Source organism: Colobus angolensis, unplaced genomic scaffold (assembly GCF_000951035.1).
Source record: "Colobus angolensis palliatus isolate OR3802 unplaced genomic scaffold, Cang.pa_1.0 Scaffold218, whole genome shotgun sequence".
NCBI lineage: Eukaryota > Metazoa > Chordata > Mammalia > Primates > Cercopithecidae > Colobus > Colobus angolensis.
The window spans coordinates 555,520-580,546 of NW_012115355.1; the positions used below are offsets into that span (position 1 = coordinate 555,520).

General features: G+C 35.8%; 1 protein-coding gene across 3 annotated transcripts in view; it reads left to right on the forward strand.

The window, feature by feature from the left end:
* Positions 1 to 25,027, forward strand: part of TDRD3 (tudor domain containing 3) — a 188,042-nt gene that overhangs the window by 79,131 nt on the left and 83,884 nt on the right. The window contains exons 6-8 of one of the 3 annotated variants that reach the window (XM_011943268.1): positions 12,366 to 12,437; positions 14,385 to 14,534; positions 22,718 to 22,858. In XM_011943268.1, the coding sequence (XP_011798658.1) occupies positions 12,366 to 12,437; positions 14,385 to 14,534; positions 22,718 to 22,858 (363 nt within the window). The remainder of the gene's footprint in view (positions 1 to 12,365; positions 12,438 to 14,384; positions 14,535 to 22,717; positions 22,859 to 25,027) is intronic. The other 2 variants (XM_011943270.1, XM_011943271.1) reach the window with 2 other exon arrangements.

Here is a 25,027-nt window from a genome sequence, read left to right on the forward strand (position 1 = left end):
GGTCTATATATCTGTTTTGGTACCAGTACCATGCTGTTTTGGTTACTGTAGCCTTGTAGTATAGTTTGAAGTCAGGTAGTGTGATGCCTCCAGCTTTGTTCTTTTGGCTTAGGATTGTCTTGGCGATGTGGGCTCTTTTTTGGTTCCATATCAACTTTAAAGTAGTTTTTTCCAATTTTGTGAAGAAAGTCTTTGGTAGCTTAATGGGAATGGCATTGAATCTGTAAATTACCTTGGGCAGGATAGATTTTTCTATTTCTGCAAAAAAAAAAAAAGATCATTGGGATTTTGATAAGGATTATGTTGACTCTGTTGACCACTTTGGGTAGTATTGATACCTCAACAATATTAAATATTTCAATTCATGACCCTGGGAAGTCCTTTTCATATTGTTCTAAATTGTTTGTGTGGAGAAACACAACTGATTTCTCTGTGTTGATTTTGCATACTGCAACTTTATTGAATTTATTATTCTAACAGTTTTTTTTTCTTTTTAGTGTGAATGTTTGGAGTTTTCTACATATAAGGTCATGTTATCTGTGAAGAGTTAATTTTATTTTTCCTTCTCAATTTGAATACCTTTATTTCTTTTTCTTGCCTTATTTAGCCCTGGCTAAAACTTTTAATACTGTGTTGAATAGAAGTGATGAAAATGACATCCTTCTCTTGTTCTTGATCTTAGAGGAAATGCCTTCAATCCTTCACTATTGAATATGATGTTAGTGGTGGGTTTTTTATATATGGCTTTTATTAGGTTTGAGTAATTCCTTTCTATTTTTAGTTCATTGTATATTTTTATTATAAAAGTGTGTTGAGTTTTGTCAGATGCTTCCTCTGCGTCAATTGAGATGATCATGTGTTTTCCCCTGCTTCATTCTGTTAATGCATTACATTGATTGATTTTTATATGTCGAAGCATTCTTGTATTTTGGGAATAAATCCCATTTGGTCATCGTCTATAATGCTTTTTACATGGTAGGGGATTCTGATTACTGGTTTTTCATTGAGGATAAATTACTTTTTTCCTAATTTCTAAAATTTTGGTAACATACAGATAAAATTTACCATCTTAACCATCTTAGATGTACAGTAGTTTTAAACACATTCACAGATGTTCAATATCACTACTCAAAATGCAAATCAAATACAGTGAGATATACTACCTGACAGCCATTAGCCATTACGATGGGTACTGTAAAAAACAAAAAACAAAAAAACCCAGAAAATAGCAAGTGTTGGTGAAGATGTGGAAAAATTGGAATTAAGCCTTGTGCACTCTTGGTAGGAATATAAAATGGCATATTTGCTACAGAAAACAGTATGGCAGTTCCTCAAAAAATTAAAAATAGAATTACCATATGATCCAGCAATTCCACTTATGGCTATAAACCCAAAAGAATGGAAAACAGGTCTTGAAGAGATATTTGTATACCCATGTTTATAGCGGCAGAGGGCATTATGCTAAGTGAAATAAGCTGGGTATAAAAAGACAAATACTATGCGATTCTACTTATGTGAGGTACTGAGAGTAGCAAAAATTATAGAGAGAGTACAATGGTGATTTCCAGGGAGTTGGGGAGGAGAGAATGGGTGAGTTATTGTTTAATGAGTACAGAGTTTCAGCATTTTAGACCATTTACTTGTGATGGAACTCAGTATGGAAAGTTTTAATTCTACTATCTTGCTATTTCTTTTGTTGTTGTTTTGCTTTTTCTTTCCTGTTTTACTCCATTTTCTGCTGCTATAACAGAATACCACAGACTGGGTAATTATGAAGAGAAGAAATTTATTTCTCACAGTTCCAGAGGGTCAGAAGTACAATAACATGGCTTTGGTATCTAACTAGGGCCTTCCTGCTGCATTATAACATGGTGGAAGGGCAAGTAAGCATGTGAGATAGAGAGAGGCTGGGAGATAAACTTCATCTTTCCTCAGGATTCCGCTCCCAAGATAACTAACCCATTCCTGTGAAAACAGCATTAATCTATTCATGAGGGAAAAATACTCATAATCTAATCACCCTTTGAAAGTCCCACCTCTTAACACTGTCACAATGGCAATTACATTTCAACATAAGTTTTGGAGGGACATTCAAATCATAGCACTTCCTTTTAAATGAATTGCATTTTTTAAATGATTCTGTTATCTGCATTATTAGCTTATCAGCTATATTGTGGGTGGCAACCCACCCAGGTGCCAAGGCAAGGACCGAGGGCACAAGCTGTTCCAGTATAATAAAGAAAATTTATCGAATAAGAATAGTTATACTATAAATAGATTGCAGATATGATTATATATGAATATCATTAATTATTTGTAGTATTACTCTTTATTCCAATATTGTAATAATTTTTGTTTTATAATTATAACCTAGGAAAAACCAGGCCCTACAGAGATAGGAGCTGAAGGGACACAGTGAGAAGTGACCAGAAGACGAGTGTGAGCCCTCTGTTATGCCTGGACAGGGCCACTAGAGGGCTCTCTGGTCTAGTGGTAACGCCAGTGCCTGCGAAGTCGCCCTTACCTAGTGGACCTTGGTCTATCAGTAGCCTCAGTGCCTGGGGAAGGCAGTCCGTTACTTAACAGACCAGGAAAGGGAGTCTCCCTTTCCCTGGGGGAGTTAGAGAAGACTCTACTCCACCACCTCTTGTGGAAGGCCTGACTAATGTCAGGCCTGTCCTCAGCCTGACTGTCTCCCTGTGATGCTGTGCTTCAGTGGTCATGCTCCTGGTCCGCTTTCATGTTCCACCCTGTACACCTGTCTCTGCCTTTTAGATAACAGTAGCAGAATTAGTGAAAGTACTAAAAGTCTTTGAAATGCATAGAATAAATAATGGTGTAAGCTGTCCTCTCTCTGTCTCTGCCTTGGCTGCCAAACAGGGAAGGGTCCCCTGTCTGGTGGACACGTGACTCACGTGACCTTACCTATCATTGGAGATGGCTCACACTCCTTACCCTGCCCCCTTGTCTTGTATCCAATAAATAACAGTATTTGGGGCCTCTACCAGTCTCTGTGCCTTGGTGGTAGTGGTCCTCTGGGCCCAGCTATCTTTTCTTCTATCTCTTTGTCTTGTGTCTTTATTTCTACAATCTCTTATCTCTGCACATGAGGAGAAAAAACCCACAGACCCTGTAGGGCTGGACCCTGCACTATATGACTGTGTTTTTGTTTTTAAGTGGTTGCTGTAAGGTTTAAGATGTGTACCTTTAACTTCTTTCTTTCTACCTTCAATAATATGTACCACTTTATGCATATTGTAAGACCCATACAATTTTATGCTTTCATGTACCCAGTTTTGTCTCTATGCTGGTTTTGTCATATACTTTACATTCGTTACAAGGGTCACAACACATGGTTTATTTTTTTTTTTTCCCTTAAAGGTTTTTTTAAAACAATGAAAAACATTTTTAAAGACATTTTTGTCTTTCTACACATTTACCATTTCTGTCCCTCTCTCTTTTCTTTGGTAAAGATCAAGTTCCTGCATGGTGTGTCTTTTAGTTCAGGTTAGCTGATGATAAAGTGTTTTAGTTTTGGTTTGTCAGAATTTTTTTTTTTTTTTTTTTTACTTTTTAAGGATATTTTCTCTGAAAGCATGTTTCTACATTGAAAGATTTTTACATTTTTTGTTAAGTGTTTTAAGGACATCATTTCTTTGTCAATTACCTACTATACTATCTATAGTCTATAGCAATCTTTTTTATGTCATGTATCTTTTCTCTATCTACTTTTAAGCCTTTTCCTTTTTTTTTTTTTTCCTATTTTTATTTTAGGTTAAGGAGGTGCATGTGCAGGCTTCTTACATGGGTAAATTGTGTGTCACTGAGGCTTGGTGTATTAAAGACCCCATCACCCAAGTAATGAGCATAGTACCCTATAGGTAGCCTTCCAACTTATTTCCTCCTCCCACCTTTCTCCCTTAAGCAGTCCCCACTGTCTCTTGTTCCCATCTTTGTGTCCATGTGTAGTCAGTGTTTAGCTCCCACTTATAAGTGAGAACATGTGATATTTGGTTTTCTGTTCCTGCCCTAGTTTGCTTAGAATGATGGCCTCCAGATGCATCCATATTGCTGCAGAGGACATTATTTCATTCTTTTTATGGCTGTGTAATATTCCATCATGTATATCTACCACATTTTCTGTATCCAGTTCTCTGTTAATGGACCTCTTTGTTGATTCCATGTCTTTGCTATTGTGAATAGTGCTGCAGTGAACAAACGAGCGCATGTGTCTATGTGAAGTAATAGTAGTTCAACTCTTAGTTCTTTGAAGAATCTCCGAACTGTTTTCCACAGTGGCTGGAGTAGTTTACATTCCTACCAACAGTGTATATGTATTTTATTTTCTCTGCAACCTTGCCAGCAGTGGTTGTTTTTTGACTTTTTAATGATAGCCATTCTGTTATGAGATGGTATCAAATTGTGGTTTTGATTTGCATTTCTCTAATTTTTAGTGATAATGAGCATTTTTTTCATATATTTGTTGACCATTTATATGTCTTCTTTTGAGAGATGTTTGTTCATGTCATTTGCCTGTTCTTTAATGAGGTTATTTGTTTTTTGCTTGCTGATTTGTTTAAATTCCTTACAGATTCTGGATAGTAGACCTTTGTTGGATGTACAGTTGACAAATATTTGTTCCCATTCTGTAGGTTATCTGTGTACCCTGTTTATAGTTTCTTTTGCTGTGCACAAGCTCTTTAGTTGAATTGGGTCCCACTTGTTATTTTTGTTTTTTGTTACAATTGCTCTTGAGGACTTGGTCATAAATTCTTTGCCAAGGCTAGTCTCAAGAAGGGTATTTCCTAGGTTTTCTTCTAGGGTTTTTATTGTTCTAGATGTTACATTAAAGTCTTTAATTCTTCTTGAGTTAATGTTTGCATATGATGACTGGAGGGGGTCCAGTTTCAATCTTCTGCATATTGGTTAGCCAGTTATCCCAGCATCATTTATTGAATAGGAAGTCCTTTCCTCATTGTTTGTTATTGTCAAGTATGTCAAAGATCAGGTGTTTGTAGTTGTGTCACTTTATTTCTAGGTTCTTTATCCTGTCCCATTTGTCCATGAGTCTGTTTTTGTACCCAGTACTCATTGTTATGTGTGACTATTTTTGTACCAGTGCCATTCTGTTTTTATAGTAGCCTTGTAGTACAGTTTGAAGTTGGGCAGCTTTGTTTTTTTTTTTTTTTTTTTTTTTGCTTAGGATTGTATTGGTGATATGGGCTCATTTTTGGTTCCATATGAATTTTAGAATAGTTTTTTTTTTCTAATTCTGTGAAGAATAATATTGATAGTTTGATAGGAATAGTGTTGAATCTCTAAATTGCTTTGGATAGTGTGCATTTTAATGATACTGGTTCTTGCTATCTGTGGGCACGTTTCCATTTGTTTGTGTTGTCTCTGATTTCTTTGAGCAGTGTTTTGTAATTCTCATTGTAGAAAGCTTTCGCCTCCTTGTTAAGCTGTATTCCTAGGTATTTTATTCTTTTTGTGGCCATTGTAAATGGGTTTACATTCTTGATTTGAGTCTGGGTGCTATTGGCATATAGAAATGCAACTGATTTTTATACATTGATTTTGTACACTGAAACTTTACTGAATTTGTTTATTGGTTCTAGAAGCCTTCTGGTGGAGTCTGTGGGGTTTTCTTGATGTAGAATGATATCATCAGCAAAGAGAGATAGTTTGACTTTTTTTTTTATTTGGATGTCATATGTTTCTTTCTCTTGCATAATTCCTCTGTCAAAGACTTCTAGTACTGTGTTGAATAGAAGTAGTGAAAGTGGGCATCATTGTCTTGTTCCAATTATCAATGCTTCAGCTTTTGCCTGTTGAGTATGATGTTGGCTATAGGTTTGTTATAGATGGCTCTTATTATTATTATTATTTTTATTTTTGAAACAATCTTACTGTGTCACACAGGCTGGAGCACAGTGACACAATCATAGTTCAATATAACCTTGAACTCCTGGGTTCAAGGGATCCTTCTGCTTCAGTCTCCTGAGTAGCTGATACTACAGGTGGACACCACCAACTCTGGCTAATTTTTAAATTCTTTGTAGAGATGAGATCTCTGTTGCGCAAGCTGGTTTCGAACTCCTAGTCTCAAGCAATCCTCCTTGTTTGGCCTCCCAAAGTGCTGTGATTACAGCCCTGAGTCACTCTGCCCAGCACAATGGCTCTTATTATTTTGAGGTATGTTCCTTAGATACCTAATTTGTGGAGAGTTTTTAACATGAAGGAATGTTGAATTTTATTGAAGGCCTTTTCTGCATCTATTGAGATGATTATGTGGTTTTGTTGTTAATTCTGTTTATGTGGTGAATCACATGTATTGATTTGCATATGTTGAACCAACATTGTATCCCAGGGATAAAGACCAGTTGATTATACTGAATTAACTTTTTGATGTGCTGCTGGATTAGTTTGCTAGTATTTTGTTGAAGATTTTCTCATCTATGTGCATCAGGAATATTGGCCTGAAGATTTTTTGTTGTTGTTGCATCATTGCCAGATTTTGACATCAAGATGACGCTGGTCTTTGTACAAAGAAGTAGGGAGAATTTCCTCCTCCTTGATATTTATGAACAGTTTCAGTAGGATTGCTACCAGTTCTTCTTCGTATGTCTTATAGAATTTAGCTGTGAATATATCTGGTCTAGAATGTTTTTTGGTTAAGAGGTTTTTTTAATTAATGATTCAGTTTCAAAACTTTTTATTTCACCCCCTTCCTGGTTCAGTCTTTGGAGACTGCTTCTAGGAATGTATCCATTTCCTCTAGATTTTCTAATTTGTATGCATAGAGATGTTCGTAGTCGTTTCTGAGAATCTTTTGTATTTCTGTGGGATTGGTTGTAATATCATATTTGTGATTTCTGATTGTGCCAATTTGGATCTTCTCTCGTTTTTGTTAATCTAGCTAGCAGTCTATCAACCTTTTTTTTTTTCTTCTTTTTTGAGACAGAGTCTCGCTGTGTCTCCCAGGCTGGAGTAGTGCATTTATGCAATCTCGGCTCACTGCAGCCTTCACCTCCAGAGTTCAAGCAATTCTCGTGCCTCAGCCTCCCAAGTAGCTGGGATTGCAAGCCTGTGCCACCACATGTGGCTAATTTTGGCATTTTTAGTAGAGACAAGAGTTTCACCATGTTGGCCAGAGTGTTCTCAAATTCCTGACCAGAAGTGATCTGCCCACCTTGTCTTCCCAAAGTGTTGGGATTACAGGCATGAGCTACCGTGCCTGGTCCACAGTCTATCAATCTTGTTTATTCTTTCAAAGAACCATCTTTTGGTTCCATTGATCTTTTATTTGGATTTTGGTATCTCAATTTCACTTAGTTCTCTGATTTTAGTTATTTCTTTTCCTTTGCTAGCTTCAGGGTTAGTTTGTTCTTTTTATTCTTGTTCTTCTAGGTGCAATGTTAGATTGTTAATTTGATAACTTTTTTTTTTTTTTGAGATGGAGTCTCACTCTATCATCTAGGCCAGGGTGCAGTGGTGCAGTCTTGGCTCATTGCAACCTCTGCTTCTGGGGTTCAAGTAATTCTCCTGCCTCAGCCTCCTGAGTAGCTGGAACTACAGGCATGCACCACCATGCCCAGCTGATTTTTTTTGTATTTTTAGTAGAGACAGGGTGTCACCATCTTGGCCAGGCTGGTCTTGAACTCCTGACCTCAAGTGATCTGACCACCTTGGCCTCTCAAGGAGCTGGGATTACAGGCATGAGCCACCACACCCAGCCAATTTGAGAACTTTCTAACTTCTTGATGTGTAGATGGTTAGCACTAAAAACTTTCCTCTTATCACTGTGTTAGCAGCATCTAAAAGATTTATGTTATGTCTCTCTTTTCATTAATTTCAAATAATTTTTTGATTTCTGCCTTGTTTTCATTGTTCACCCAGAAGTTATTCAGGAGTAAGTTTTAAAATTTCCATGTAATTGTGTGGTTTTGAGAGATCTTGCTATTGATTTCTGTTTTTACTGCACTATGGTCCAAATGTGTGCTTGGTATGATTTTGATTTTTTTGAATTAATTGAGACTTGCTCTATGGCCAAGCATGTGGTCAATCTTAGACTATCTTCTGTGTGCAGATGAGAAGAATGTGTATTCTGTGGTTGTTGGTCAGAGGATTCTGCATATGTTTATTAGGTCCAATTGATTGGGTGTTGAGTTTCAGTCCAGAATTTTTGTGTTATGTTTCTGCCTTGATGATTTGTCTAATGCTTTCAGTGGGGTGTTGAAGTGTCTCACTATTATTGTGTTTGTCTAAGTCTTTTCATAGGTCAAGAAGAGCTTATTTTATAAATCTGGGTGCTCCAGTGTTGGGTATGTACATATTTAGGATAGCTAAGTCTTCTTGTTGAGTTGAATTCTTTATTATTATGTATGTCATGCCTTTCCTTGTGTTTCTTAATTGTTGTTGGTTTAAAGTCTATTTTAGTTGACAGAAGAATAGCGACCCCTGCTCTTTTTTGTTTTGTGTTTGCCTGAAAGATGTTTCTCTGTCTCTTTACTTTGAGCCTCTGGGTGTCATTACTTGTGAGATGGGTCCCTTGGAGACAGCAAACAGTTGAGTCTTGCTTCTTTATCCAACTTGCCACCCTATTCCTTTTAAGTGTGTCATTTAACCATTTTATATTCAGGGTCAATATTGATATGTTAGGGTTTGATTTTGTCATCATATTGTTAGATGGTTGTTATGTAGATGTGATTGCATAGTTTATAGTGTCAGTGGAATATGTGTTTAAGTGTGCTTTGTGATGACAGGTATCATTTCTTCATTTCCATGTTTAGCACTTCCTTTAGGAGCTCTTGTAAGGCAGGTCTGGTAGTAATAAATCCCCTTAGCATTTGCATGTCTGAAAAGGACTTCATTTTTCCTTTGCTTATGAAGCAAAGGAAATTCTGGGTTGGAATTTCTTTTCTTTAAGGATCTTGAAAATAGGCCCTATTCTCTTCTGGCTTGTGAGGTTTAAGCTGAAAGGTGTGCTCTTAGCTGAATGGGATTCTTTTTGTAAGTGCTCCTTTTCTCTAGCTGCCTTTGTGATTTTTTTCTTTTGCATAGTATGTCACAGAGGTTCTTTGAATTTCTTCAGTTTGCATATTGACCTGTCTAATGAGGTTTGGAAAAGTTCTGTGGACTGTATCCTCAAATATTTTTCCAAGTTGCTTGTTCTCTCTTCTTCTCTTTCTGGAATGTCAGAGTTGTACGTTTGGTCTCATATTTCTTAGAAGTTTTGTTCATTTTCTCAATTATTATTTACCTCAGCTTGGGGGTGTTCTCACAGGGGAATGCCATGGGTGTAGGGCGCTGCAAGTGGGAGTGCTCCAGTGAGGAGGGCCCCACAGGCAGGAGGTGTTATAGCCAACATGATGGGGAGTGCTGCAAGCAAGGGGGCTACATGCAGGAAATGCTCCTGTGGTGACAACTGGGACACTTTTGGTGGGAAGTGCCCCAGTAAGGGGCACTGCAGGCAGGGGGCCATATGGGAAGGGGGTGCACTCTGGTGGGAAGCACTCTGGTATTGGTAGTTGGGTTGCCTTGGGTGGGCAGCTCTGGTGAGGTGCACCACAGGAGGGGGGCATTCTGAGAGGGTGGCAGGGACTCAGCAGGTGGGAAGTTTTCTGAAGGGGTGGCAGCGAGGTCACAAGCAAACAAATTCTGGCAGGAGGCTGTCAGCAGAAGTGCTCTGGTGGGGCAGTGGGAGCTGCACTACTTGCAGTCATGGCCAGGCAGGGACTCTTAGAGGAGTGTTTTCTTTATTACTGATTTCAACAATTCGATTTTTTAATTATGATGTACCTAACGTGGTTGGTGTGTGTTTTATCCTGTTTGGTTTTCAGTGAACTTTTTAGATCTATGAGTTTATTGTTTTCATCACATTTAGAAAAATGTGATTTGGCCATTATTTCTTTGTATGTATTTTTTCTCTTCCCTCTTTCTACTCCGTTTTTTTTTTTTTTTTTTTTTTTTTTTTTTTTTTGGTATTATGTCTTCAATTACACCGTTAGACTACTGGTAATTTTCCGACCAGTCACTGAAGATCTATTCATTTTTTTCCCCTGGCCTCTTTTTGGTAGATTCTATTACTATACCTTTAAATTCACTGATCTTTTCTTCTGTCTTATTTTATTTACTCTTAAGCCCATCCAATGAGGTTTTCATTGTTGGTGGTTTTTTTTCTTTTATAGAAGTTCCATTTGGTTCTTCTTTTTTTGTATTTTTCTTTTCTAGTTGAATTTATGTTTTCTTTTAAATACTTACACATAGTTTTAATAGCTGTTTAACACTCTGTTTGCTAGTTCATCATCTTTGTCATCTATGGCCCTGTTTCTCTTGTCTAAATTTTCAGATGGTTATGGTCACATTTTTCTGTCTTGACATGCCTTGTAGTTTTTGCTTAGATTCTGGACATTGTGATGTTGGTAGTTGTTGAGAGCCTGGATTTTGCTATTTTCCTTTAATGAGTGTAAGACTTAGCTTTGGTCAACAGTTAATTTACTTTTGATCAATTTGACCCCTTCAAGACATGTATTCAAGCTTTGAAAGGAGTATCTAGCATAGCCTTTGTTCCAAATATTTTTTAGCCCTCTGGATTTCTACTCCTTGTCCTGAATGAATGTCCAAAGAGTTTTTAGTCTGCATGGTCTGATCTGGCTGGATTGTCTGTATACCCTTTGTGAGTTCTGGGAATTGTTCAGCTTACAACTCTTTTTTGCTCAGCCTTGTTCTCCACAGTGACTCAAGGGAACTACTATGAGGGTTTCTGGAGCTTCTTTTCTGTGCAGGTTCTTCTTTCTGAAACAGCCCCACAGCTTCCAGTTGCATCAGCTTGCTTGAACTGTGAGACTGATATTCTCAACTCAGCTCCCTATGATCTCTGTCTGCATCATGGTTACAAGCAGAAAGCCATAGCTCACCTTTTTTTTTTTTTTTTTTGCCTTCTCTCAGGGATAATAGTCTTGCATTATCTGTTATCCTGTGTCTTAAAACAGTTGTTTCTTACACATCGTCAAGATTGTTATTTGTTTTTAAAGAGAGAGTAAGGATTGCTCGTGTACCTTTATCAGATCCTGTAATATATTTTTAATTATATAATGTTATTGAGCTATGGTATTATTTGCAATTCATGAACTTTTAAAGGAAATGATAGTGTAAGTTGAAATGATTTATAGCTGTTTGAATAGTCTTTGTTTATTATTTAAATTAAGGAAAGGGCCTCTTGATAATTTTATGCATTTGTCGTTTTTAAAAATTAGGTTAATATCTTAAATATAGGCTTTAAAGAAATGTGGCATTCATATACAGTTTAAATTATTTTTTGCTCTTTAATAAACTGAATGTTGTGCTTGTCATTACTCTTAATTATCTTTATAAAATATACAGTGTTTACATGATTCAGGAACTCTGGAATATGCTTGAATTTGCACATGGTGATTTTTTTTTTTAAACTTTGTCAGCTGCTATTATACATCATATTTTAATCATAATGGTTTCTGTAATGATAATGATTAAAATGCACAAAAAGTTTAAAGTTGAGATGTATTAAGTAACAACTAGTAAGACAGATGTATGTATATATTAATACCTCAAAACCAAAATAAATCAGAGGAATAGATAACTGAAGAGAGTCCTGAAGACTCCTTATGGGATTTTAGAAAGACTTTATCATGTGAGAAATTGCTTTTGCCAGAAGATTTTCTTTCCATTTTCATAATACATTGTTATCTCTCTAGCTTTATGAGATTTCAGGAAAAAAGAAAACTAAAATTAGTTGGATTTGGAAGCTTATTTTTAGTTAATGAATAATTTGTTGAATACTTTTTCAAAATATGAATTGTTTTGCAAAACAAAACAGGAAAATATAGTATAAGGAAATTTTAGTATAATTAAAAGAACCTCCATATTATATACTATAACAATCTGTTCTCTTCAAGTAGTTAGAAATCACCCTTATGTTAACTAATAAATTTTGTGTCTAAAAAATTTATTTTTGAAGATAATTTCCAGGTAATATTTGTCTCTCATAGCTTTATGCTTTAAAATGGAATTCTGTTACCAAAGTTTGTTATTTTTGAATTTGCTTCTTAAGAGGACTGTTTTCTCCTTAGGGGAATGGCTTGATAAATATTTCTGTAAGTTATATGTGAATATGTGTTTTGGTAATATGTGAGAAGAGTCTTTGCCTAATTATTGAAGCTAAGAATAATATGTTTTTTTGTGGTTTGAAATACTTTATAGAAGACCTTTTTTTTCCTATTTCTTGTAAGAATCTACTCAAATAGGTAGATTCCTATTACAGTATAAATGCTGGAAATATATTTTTTATGTATAACTGCTCCTTTGTGACTGGATTTTTTCCACAGAGCTTATCAAAACACAATAGAAGCAATATTGGAACTGAAGGTGGACCACCTCCTTTTGTGCCTTTTGGACAGGTAATGACTTGTGTTGGCGGATGAATTTAGGAAAAAGTGTTTTTTGTTAGCATTCAAGCTGTGTTTCATTATGTGCTGAACTATTTATTAAGAGGTTATGGAGTTATTTGGAAATACGAAGTTCAAGGAATTTAATAATTTTGAGGTTTTTTTCCTTCACTGTAATTATATTGTTGATGTTTGCAAGAGCTGTTAACTCAAAGACTGAAGCAATTAAGAGCCATATCTGAAGAGTAACTTATAACCAATTAAAATAGGATGGGAGAGGGTTTTTTTTTTAAGGGAAATTCAAAAGTAAGAAGACAAAAATATGTCATAATTTCTCACTTGTTCATTAAAAACATTAGAGGGGGAGAGAAAAATAAAGCCTCACAGAGTGATCAAAGTGCTGCTTTGAAGCATCTCCCCTTCTGACCAGTATCTTGTGACTTCACTTGTCTTCAGCATCAAATTGATTCTCAACAATCTTCTCCAGCCTGCTCTTGCTTTATCCCTGACAATTCTAAGAATAATTCATGTGGCAACTTGCTCTTCTCCTGATGATGCCATCAAAATTTAGCTATTGGTAATCTGTCTTGCACTTGCTCTTTAATTTTCTTCAAGAGTGCTGGGCTGGCTAAGAGTAGCAATGAGTTATGGACATAACAGGTAGGCAACAGATGTACATTTCCATAATAAGGTTTATTATGTGTCTGTGTGTCTAAATTTTGGTATTTAGTAAGATCATTTGACTGTTACCCTCTTTAAAAGCCTTTTTGTAAGATCTACTCTAACTTAATTAAGTCATTTTTGCATCAAACCTATTTTAAAGCATTTTAAAAATAATGTTGATTTTTTTTTACTGAGTTTGGAAGAAGAGATAGCCAAGATAAAAGGAAGTATGAAGTCCTATGGTGTGATCCATGTTGATGGTTGATATTCTCCCAGTGTAGTGAAAACCCCCATAGGGAAAACAGTGCAAACATTCTAATAACTTATATTTGAAAATAATAGTATATTTGTAAAAATTTACCCTTAAACATTTTGGTGATAACATTTCTCTTCCAGAGAGACTTATGATCTAATTATTCTTAAGACTTTGAAGTGTATTTTATAGCTTCTTGAGGGTTAGAGAATATAATAAAGGGTATAATTTCAATAATATTATTTGGTTATAAAGTTCATTCTGAAAAAATTCTTATATAGCATCTTACAGCCTTGTACATGGGTTGAAGGTAGGTAATGCTGGCTGTGTATTGGCATCAACATGATCTGTTTATATTACTGAAATTTTTCTGTATTTGTGGAACACATTTCTTTGAGATCTTCTCATTTTCCCTATTAATGAGTTGGGAAAAAGTTCATTTTATATGATTTTTACTGGTAAGATTGGACTGGAGATCAGAATCGAGGGCTTCTTTTTAGGCAGTGATGCCTTTTTTTACTTTATGAGACAAAAGTATAAAAACTTTGAGGCCTGATATGGGGGGAAGGTATGTTTTCAGAGTGTGGTTTATAAGTGCAGACATCTTTTTATATGTTAATATAATTGTACTAACCAATCTACATAGGGATACTGTGGTATAATATGGGAATTAGGCTCTTAATTGCAAAACCAAATTTATGTCTTATTGTGCATTATTCAAGACTGTTTGAAATCTAAAATTATTTATTACCCTAAAATGAAAGTTAGCTCTCTTGACCCATTGTATGTTTTAAATGTGTGCCCTGTTTAGATGGCCCCATATTTATATAGCTTTTAATTTTGTTTACCAGTTATGTTTATTGAAAAGTTACTTTCCTTGTTTTCTACTTTTACTTTTAAATACATGGGATAGAATTTTATTTGTGTAGGCTTTTAGCTATTGTAAAAGATACAAGATACTTTTGAAGAAGTATTATTTTCTAATGAAAACTTGAATCTCTTTTGGAACTACTAAGTTGACTTATTCTTACTTGTTTTACCAGAAGTGTGTATCTCATGTCCAAGTGGATAGCAGAGAACTTGATCGAAGAAAAACATTGCAAGTTACAATGCCTATCAAACCTACAAATGATAATGATGAATTTGAAAAGCAAAGGACGGCTGCTATTGCTGAAGTTGCAAAGAGCAAAGAAGTAAGAAATCAAATCATTGCACATTTTTTATTTCTTATCATTATGTTCTATTTAGATTTTTTGTGATCGTTATTGTCTTTTCATATAAGCTAACTAATTCAACAAATGCTTAACCTTACTCTTCTTGCATATTCCGTAAGTGGGAATGCCCTGCCACTTCATGGGATCTTACATATTTTATTCATGTGTTCTGTTTCCAGATCTCCATGGTAGTTCTAATAAGTTACTCTTGCTGGCAAATTACCTTCCTTTTCTCCTTCTTCCTTTTTTTAAAACAATGTAGCAACTGAACACACTTTTTATTCTGGCAGGGAGTTTCCTATTAGTAGATGGGCTAGTTGCCACTTTTTTCGAGATAATTTCCCCTTATTAATAGCAACTTATGAGAAATAGCAACTTCTGAGAGATGAATAAAAATCAGCGGATCTGTCACTGGGTCAGGATTAACATTTTTGTCTTTATACTTAATTTTATTTAGCGTATAGTAAAAAATAATTTTATCTTTACATATGTGTATTTACACACACACAAATCCTCCCTTTTAACTGACAAATAGTAATTACACATATATATGAGGTACATGTGAATTTTGATACATGTATACAATGTGTAATGATCAAATCAGGGTAATTACTATATCCATCACCTCAAACATTTACCATCTTTGTGTTGAGAACATTGAAAACGCATCTAACTATTTTGAAATATACAATAAATTATTGTTAATTATAATCACCCTAGTGTTTCATAGAATACTAGAACTTATTCCTCCTAACTGTAATTCAATTCCCATTAATCAACCTCTCCCACTCTCCCTTAACCTTCACCCTTCCCAGCCTCTAGTAACTACTGTGCTGCTCTTCTATGAGACAACTTTTTTATCTCTCACATATGAGTGAGAATATGCAGTATTTGTCTTTCTGTGGTTGGCTTATGTCACTTAATGTAATGTCCTTCAGGTTTATCCATGTTGCTGAGAATGGCAGGATTTCTTTCTTTTTTATAACTGAATAATAATCCATTATGTACAGGCAGTCAGCTCTCCATGTCTGTGGATTCAGCTCTTCCTAACTATGGATCCAAGCAACAGTAGATCAGAAATATTTGTGGGGGGAAAAGGGATGGTTGCATCTATACTGAATGTGTAGAAACTTTTTTTTTTGTCTTGTGATTATTTCCTAATGATATAGTATAACAGCTATTTATATAATATTTGTACCATATAAGGAATTATAAGTAATCTAGAGATTATTTAAATATATAGGAATGGCCAGGCACTATGGCTCATGCCTGTAACCCCAGCACTTTGGGAGGCTGAGGCGGGTGGATCACCTCAGCCTGACCAACATAGCAAAACCTGTCTCCACTGAAATTACAAAATTAGCTGGGTATGCTGATGCATGCATGTAATCCCAGCTACTCAAGAGGCAGAGGCAGGAGAATCGCTTGAACCCAGAAGGCAGAGGTTGCAGTGAGCCGAGATTGCACTATTGCGCTCCAGCCTGGGCAACAAGAGCGAAACTCCATTTCAAAAAATAAAAATTAAAAAAAATAAAGTATACAAGAGGATGTGCATAGGTTATATACAAATACTATATCATTTTATGTAAGGGACTTGAGCATCCATGTTTTTTGTTATCTGCTAGGAGTGGGAGAGTGGTGGGAGTCCTAGAACCAATTCCTCATGGATAACAAAGGATGACTGTATAACACGTTTTCTTTATCCCTTCATCTGATAGTGGGCACTTAGGTTGATTTCATAACTTGTCTATTGTGACTAGTGCTGCAGTAAATATGGGAGTTATTTCTTTGACCTACTGCTTTCCTTTCCTTTGGATAAATACCCAGTAGTGGGATTGCTCAATCATATGCTAGTTCTATTTCTAGTTTTTTTGAGCAACCTCCATATTGTTTTCTGTAATGGCTGCACTAATTTACATTCCCACCAACAGTACGTAAGAGTTCTTTCTTTAAATCCTCACCGGTATTTTTGTTTTTTGTTTTTTTTTTTTTTGTCCTTTTGATTATAGCAGTTTTAACTGGGTTGAGATAATACCTCGTTTTGTTTTGATTTGCATCTCCCTGATGATGTTACTGAGACACCCAGGGTTCAGTCTAGATCCTGCTGCTCACTGCACAGTAAGCCAATCACTGAGACAATGAGTGTTGCCAGGAAAGAAGGCTTTAATTGGGTGCTGCAGCTGAACAGACGGGTGGTCAGTCCCAAATCCATCCCCCTGATGGGCTAAAATTAGGGTTTATATAGCAGAGAAGAAATCTATGTGCAGGAAAATAGGAACTAAGGAGGAGTAAGGAAGCAATTATGATGAATGAGGGGTGTGGCATCTCATTGTCTGGATGTGGTGGTCTGGTGAATTTTAGTTCTTGATACTTGTTGAAAGGCCTAAGTGTCATTTCCTGAGGAAGGAACTCAGATAAAGATAAATCAAATGAAAGTTTCAGACTTTAAGATCAGAAGGGTCAATTTCTGTTTATACAAAAAAACGGTCTATGGGACTATTGGGCTGATTTCAATAATAAATGATGTTGAACATTTTTTCATATACCTGTTGGCCATTTGTATGGTCTTTTGAAAAGTGATATTCAAATCATTTGTCCATTTTTAAATTGGATTGTTTGGCTTTTTTTTTTTTTTGACAGAGTCTCACTCTGTCATCCAGGCTGGAGTGCAGTGGTGTAATCTTGGCTTTCTGTAACCTCCGCCTCCCAGGTTCAAGCTATTCTCCAGCCTCAACGTCGCAGGTAGCTGGGACTACAGGTGTGCACCACTGCATCTGGCTAATTTTTTTTTTTGTATTTTTAGTAGAGACAGGGTTTTGCCATGTTGGCCAGTCTAGGCTCGAACTCCTGACCTTAGGTGATCCGCTTACGTTGGCCTTCCAAAGTGCTGAGATTACAGGCATGAGCCACCACACCTGGCTGGGTGTATTTTTTTGTTTTGGTTTGGTTTTGAATTGTTACGTTCCTTATATATTCTAGATATTAACCCCTTGTCAGATGAATAGTTTGTAATTATTTTCTTTCATTCTGTAGGTTATCTCTTCACTCTGTTGATTGAATTATTGGCTACACAGAAGCTTTTTAGTTTGATATAATCTCATTTGTCTATTTTTACTTGTGTGCCTGTGTTTTTGTGGTCTTATCCAAAAAATCTTTGCCCAGACCAACATCCTGAAGCAACAAACCCCTCCCTCTTATATTATTGACAGCCAAAGGTTCTCTTTTTATTATTTTGAAGCTTTTACGTATTTGTAATAGGTGTTTTTCCTAGTTATTTATTGATTTCTTTTAGATTGATAAGAAATTTTAGGTCATAAATTAGTTGCTACATAGACATTTCTTAACCAGTGAGATTGAAATTATTTCCTTTATTCAAAACCTGTAATGAAACTTAGCTTATAATTGCTTTCCTATTTAATTTTGAAGTGTAAGTAGTAGTATTCTTGAATCTTGGTTGTTCTTCCCGCAATGTCTTTCTGTTGTCAGTCTAATGTAGGGGCCAGAAGTATAAGCCCTGGAATCACAGACTGGAAGCATATCCTGCTGACACCTTTGGATGGTTACTCAGCTTTCTGTATCCCCTGTTTTTTATTTTTTTCATCTGTGCAACTCGGAGATAATAATGGTACCTACTTCATATGTGAGAATTAAAACATTTAGAGCCAATACTACTGCTACTTGGCACAGATCATAATACTCTTGCTCAAAGCTCTCAATAAACATGACTATTGCTACTCTTTATTTTTTCCTCTATCCAAGGCATACTTTTAAAAAATCAGTTTTACCATTTCTTAAACTAATATGTTTTACATAATTTGCATGAAACTTATTTTTTTCCAGAAATTTATAAAATTATGGAGTTTCAGAATATATTGAGAATATATATTTTTAAAATGATTATAGTAAGATGTTCTTTTGATTTATGTTTAACTCAAATGAACTTTTCTACCAAGGATTTTGTTGGATGCAGTTACAGCTGTCTATTTATTGGAGCATAGTTAACCTATTGTAATGTGCTTCTTTTTGTTGCCACAACTGATATTATATTTTCCCATAAATATTTGACAATTAAAGCATCTTAGTTTTTTTTTTTTTTTTTTTTTTTTTTACAGCAGCCATCAAAACATCTCAATTTATATTTGAGAGAATTGATGGAGGCTCAAAACTAACAAACAAACTTGGGACTTGCCCAAGGTTATCCGGTGATAATTGTGGGACTCAATCGATGTAACTTAGAAGATCTGAATCATAGTAATATAAACATACTAAATAAGCAGATTGCAATTTTAAATATAATAGTCTGTTTAGGACTCAAGATAATGAGAGCTGGGCCAAGACATGAAGGAGGTAAGAAAATTAACTACTTGGTTATCTGAGCAAGAGTATTCCAGGCAAAAGGAAAAGCCATGGCAGAGACTCTAAAGCAGGAGCACAGAGAAACAGCAGAGTGGCCAGTGGAAGCAGAGAGATCAGAGGGACAAGTAGTAGAAGCTAAAGTCAAGAGAGATAATGGAGGTTTCCTTATGTAGGGCCCTGTAAACTATTGTAAAGACATTATACTTCATTCAAGGAGAAATGGGAGCCTTTGGAATGTTTTGAGCACAGCAATAACATCAGCTGACCTATATTCTAAAAGAGTAATTCTAGCTGCTGTGTTCAGACTCGGTTATAGAGAAGGAAAATTGGAAACTAACAAGTAGAGAATTATTAAAGTAATCTAGGATTTAAAAAAAAAATGATGATGGTTTGGACAAATATAGCAGTTGTGTAGGTAGTGCAGAGTGGTCAGATTTTGGAATTTTGGAGGAGTCATTAGGGTTACTGAGATTGGATATAGGGTACAAGAGAAGATGTGGTATCAAGAATGAATCTAGCCGGGTGCAGTGGCTCACGCCTGTAATTGCAGCACTTTGGGAGGCCGAGGCGGGCGGATCACCTGAGGTCGGGAGTTCGAGACCAGCCTGACCAACGTGGAGAAACCCTGTCTCTACTAAAAATACAAAATTAGCTGGGCATGGTGGCGCATGCCTGTAATCCCAGCTACTCGGGAGGCTGAGGCAGGAGAATCACTTGAACCTGGGAGGCCGAGGTTGCAGTGAGCCAAGATTGTGCCATTGCACTCCAGCCTGGGCAACAAGAGTGAAACCCCATCTCAAAAAATAAAAAAAAAAAGAATGAATCTAAAGGTTTTACCCAGAGAAATTGGCACGTTAGAGTTGCTTGCCTTGAAATGAAGAAGCCTGGAGTGGAGCAGATGTGAGGGGAGGAAGATCTGGTGCTCCATTTTGAACATGTGAATATTGAGGTACTTACCAGACATGCATGTAGTTTAATAGACAGCAATAGACATAATGTTTAATAGACAGTAAGATTGAAGAATTAGCTTTAAAATAGATACATGCACTTGAGAGTTGTAGACATATGGATGGTATTGAAAATTATGAGGCCAAATGAGATCACCAAAGGAATGAGTGTTGATAGAGAACAGAAAAAGCTAAGGAATGAACCCTGTAATACTTCAAATTGAACTTACAGCCTAGATGGCAGAAGTGGAACCAGCCAAGGCATGACCAGTAACAGGATAAAAACAGAGAATGAAGAAAATAGATTATGGAGAAGGAAGTGTTAAACTTATCAAAGGCAATTGAAAAGTTATATAAGATGAGCACTTAGAATTAATATAGAAACGAGGAGGTTGTTTATTCCATCCTCATTCCTCTTAACATTCATATGGTTGGTGGTATGATAAATAATATGGGATTAAGATAAAGTATAACCATGCATGTACCAACAGTGTGTGGGTTGATGTGGTCAAAATCTATGTGAGTTCTTTAATGATTATTTCAGTTTTTTTTTTTTTTTTTTTTTTTTTAATGAAGTAAGTATGGTCAACAGTGACATGAGAGGAGGAGGTTTGAGAAGTGAGGAGAATGTGTAAAATAGTGGTCTAGAAGATTAGGTATGTGTATGGGCTAGGGAAATATGGTAAGATTGCTAGACAGCATTAAGGCCCACTTGAGTTTCACAGTCATGATGATCTCATGGATGCCTAATTCATATAATATGAACAAAAAGGTGTAGCTCATAAAGGGCAACACCAGTTACCTTATGGGTAATGTTTAGGTTGTGATGGTTCTAGATATTTATATGAATGAGTATTAACTCTTTTAGAGCAGTAAAAAGCAATTCTGAAAATGCCACTTATCCTATTCCTTAATCCATAAAATGGAAAGAAAATTATAAGTAAATGCATCCAGAAGATGGGACTATTTCACTGGCACCAAAGGAAAAAACACTTTTGGAATTATGGGTTGTAAATTTTGGAAATATATTTAATTTGGAGCAGGTGAGATTCCAGACTTTTCAGGTAATTTTTTTCCAGTATATTAACCAAAATAGTAAATACCATCTATTATTGAGTGTTTGCCATGTGCCAGCTACTGAGATAATCACTTCGTATCAATGACGTCATTTAATTCTCCCAATATCCCAATGAGGTAGGTTTTCTAATCCCAGTTTTAAAGATGAAAAACCTGAGGCTCTGTGGAAAGTGGATGTTAAGTGACTTGCCTGAAGGCTAAAGATAGTGGCTGGGCCAAGATAAGTCCCAGCCTTATCTAGTTCCAAAGCCAATGTGCTTAACTGTGCTACCTTGTCTCCCAGTCTAATAAATTTTGTATCACATTAATAAATATATTTTTCTAGTTATACAAGTAATGACTATGAAGGCATTTCAAATTTTTTTTTTTCTGGGATTCCATAAACCAAAAATTTAATGAATCTAGTAATGAATCTTTGGTGATTGAAGATGTGGTTTTAATTTTGATTTGAGTTAAATGTAAATACTGTAGTTTATCAGCTACCTAATAGAGATACTTCATATGTTATCCATTAGTGCTCATCCAACATTTAAACACAATTTTCATGTATACTTCTTTGTATTTTATTCTGTATAAAATAATTTGCTAATGTTATATAAATTTATATCTAAGATGTTTCCTTACTGTAATCATTTTAAAATATATTTTAAAATATTGGTCATTGTCTCTAATAAAAATTGTTTTAGTGTCTTCTTTTATTATATCTATTAGAACTATGAAAACATTGGCCAGGTGAAGTGGCTCATGCCTGTAATCTCAGCACTTTGGGAGGGCAAGGTGGGTGGATCATCTGAGGTCACGAGTTTGAGACCAGCCTGGCCAACATGGTGAAACCCCATCTCTACTAAAAATACAAAAATTAGCCGGGTGGTAGTGGTGTAATCCCAGCTACTGAGGAGGCTGAGGCTGGAGAATCACATGAGCCTGGGAGGCAAAAGTTGCAGTGAGCTGAGATCGTGCCACTGCACTCCAGTCTGGGTGACAGAATGAAACCCTGTCTCAAAAAACAAAAACAAAAAATATTATAAAAATATTGTATAACCAAATGTTTCATACTATACAGGTAACAACTGGGGATGCTTTTCAGTTATGAATTTGTATCTTTCCAAACCAACATTCTTTATGTCCTAATCTTTTCCTAATAGTTTTGAAAAACGAAAATAATATCAAATCAAAATTTCAAATTTAATGTCACATATATTTATTCAAAAAAGATAGGCCAAATAAGAAATACAGACTTAAAAGCTTTTATATGTAGTTGGGAAGAAATGACATATTACCTGATTCATGTAAATAATAAATTAGTAGTGAGAGTTTTAATCTAATGTTCAAACTTGTTTACTAAGATTATGCAATCATAATACTGAATTATGGACATAATTTTAATGATTCTAAAGATAACCTTGCCTGGTAGCTGGATTTAGAACCCAACTCTCAAGACAGTAGTCTAAGTATTTTACCTAAAATCATTTTAACAAGTAATCTTCATAATGCTTGTATTATTTTCTTCTCTATAGTTGTACACTCATTTTCATGACTTCTCTTTTATTCACAAATCATGTAATTATTTTTATTGCCTGGCCTGGATTTGTGAATAAAAGAGATTGTGACTAGTAGATATGTTTGCTATTCAAAAAGAATAAGTTAATATTTTATTTTTTCATGTAAAACATAATTAAGAAACTTTTAATTACTTCAGTTGTTTTTAGTCATAGTTTAGTTTTTAGAGCTATTTTTAAATGCCGTTTATATACCTCTCTTTTATCTTTCTCTTATCTAAAGACCAAGACTTTTGGAGGAGGTGGTGGTGGTGCCAGAAGTAATCTCAATATGAATGCTGCTGGTAACCGAAATAGGGAAGTTTTACAGAAAGAAAAGTCAACCAAATCAGAGGGAAAACATGATGGTGTCTATAGAGAACTGGTAAGGCTAAAGAACCAACCACAAACTTAAAGTGTTACTTCTTTAAATGATTCTTTTATTCTTTCTTAACACCACCACTAGCTTTGTGCAATGTATTATGGATAGATGTTATAACTCTTGAAGGCTTTCATTAAGGATTACAATTAAATCATGAAAAATTTGGAATGTTTGAAAAATAATTTACTTAAAACTTCTATCTCACTTAAATTACTAATAATATATTTTGGAATGGATTGATAGAAAGCCATCAAAAGATGATGCATCAAAAACATACATTTTTCTGTGTTTCCCCACCTTCCCCACATCTTTTGTCAAATTTTGTCTAAAGTGATTTTTTTTTGTTTTCTACTGCTCTTTGGGAAGAATATTGTAAAACAAGCATATGTATTATGTGGACCCAATTGCAAAATATTCTTGAATTTTTAAGATAAATGAGTGGAGTCAAACATACTTCTGGCATGCTGCAGTGTTCTCAAATCTAAAGATGTTGGCAAAAATTCATTCTCCTCTGCCTTTAGAGGTTGAATGACTTTGGCTGATTTTTCTCTATAGTGTACAAATTATGCAAAAACAGCGTAAACCATGGGGGTTTATTATTTCATATAACAAAAGCTCAGAGGTAGATGGTTACAAGTGTGGATAAATTCAGCAGTATAACAATATTAGAGCATTTGTGGGTATTTCCATGATTTCTTGGCTTTCTCCTTAGTGTTATATAACTGCTCAATGGATTCACCTTACCTACTGCCTAAATAGAGCTGATTTATCAAGACAAGGGAATTACAGTAGAGAAAGATTAATTCATGCAGAGCCAGCTATCGTGAGTGACTGGAGCTTTATTATTACTTCAAATCAGTCTCAGCGATCATTCAGGGATCAGAGGGTTTTTTTTTTTTTTTTTTTTTGGAGATGGAGTTTCATTCTTGTTGCCCAGGCTCAGGCTAGAGTGCAATGACTTAATCTTGGCTGACTGCAACGTCCGTCTCCTGGGTTCAAAGATTCTCCTCTCTCAGACTCTTGAGTAGCTGGGATTATAGGCACCTGCCACCACACCCAGCTGTTTTTTTTTTTTTTTTAATTTTTAGTAGAGACAGGGTTTCACTATATTGGTGAAACTGGTCTCAAACTCCTGACCTCAGGCGATCCACCCACTTCTGCCTCCCAAGGTGCTGGGATTACAGGCGTGAGCCACCATGCCCAGTGGGATCAGAGTTTTTTAAGGACAAGTTGGTGCGTGGGGGAAGCCAGTGAGCCAGGAGCACTGATCTTAGGAGCAGTTTGCAGAGGGTCAGAATCTTGTAGCCTGAAGCTGCATAACTCCTAAACCATAATTTCTAATCTTGTGACTGCAACGATTAATACGGACTGTCAACTTGATTGGATTGAAGGATACAAAATACTGATCCTGGGTGTGTCTGTGAGGATGTTGCCAAAGGAGATTAACATTTGAGTCAGTGACCTGGGAAAGGCAGACCCACCCTTAATCTGGGTGGGCACAATCTAATCAGCTGCCAGTGTACAATATAAGCAGGTAGAAAAATGTGAAAAGACAGACTGGCCTAGCCTCCCAGCCTACATCTTTCTCCCGTGCTGGATGCTTCCTGCTCTCAAACATCAGACTCCAAGTTCTTCAGTTTTGGAACTTGGACTGGCTCTCCTTGCTCCTCAGCCTGCAGATAGCCTATTGTGGGACCTTGTGAGTTAATACTTCATAAACTCCCCTTTATATGTATATATATATATATGTATTCCATTAGTTTTGTCCCTCTAGAGAACCCTAATACAGATTTTGCTACCAGGAGTGGTTCTAGAGGAACAAAATTTTAAGGATGTGGTTCTTTCGTTAGATTTGGGGTTTTTGGAGTTGGCTACTTACTATAATTAGATCCTAAACTGCTAAGGACTCTATTGCTAATAGTGTGGAGAACACTGATAGTCCTTCGCATGAACCTTTTAGAGAGTTATGCAAAATAAATGCATTTGACATTTTTGATTCATCACTTGTGAGAGGCAAGGAGTTTAGTAACTCTATACATGATACCTTTGACCATATATGGAGAACCAGGGAACAAAATGAAGCTGGTTGGTTGCTCCTAAGTTCAGTGGACAAAATGATGAAAGAAAATAATGAAAGGCATCCTATCTCCTGGCTTCAGAAGCAGATACTGA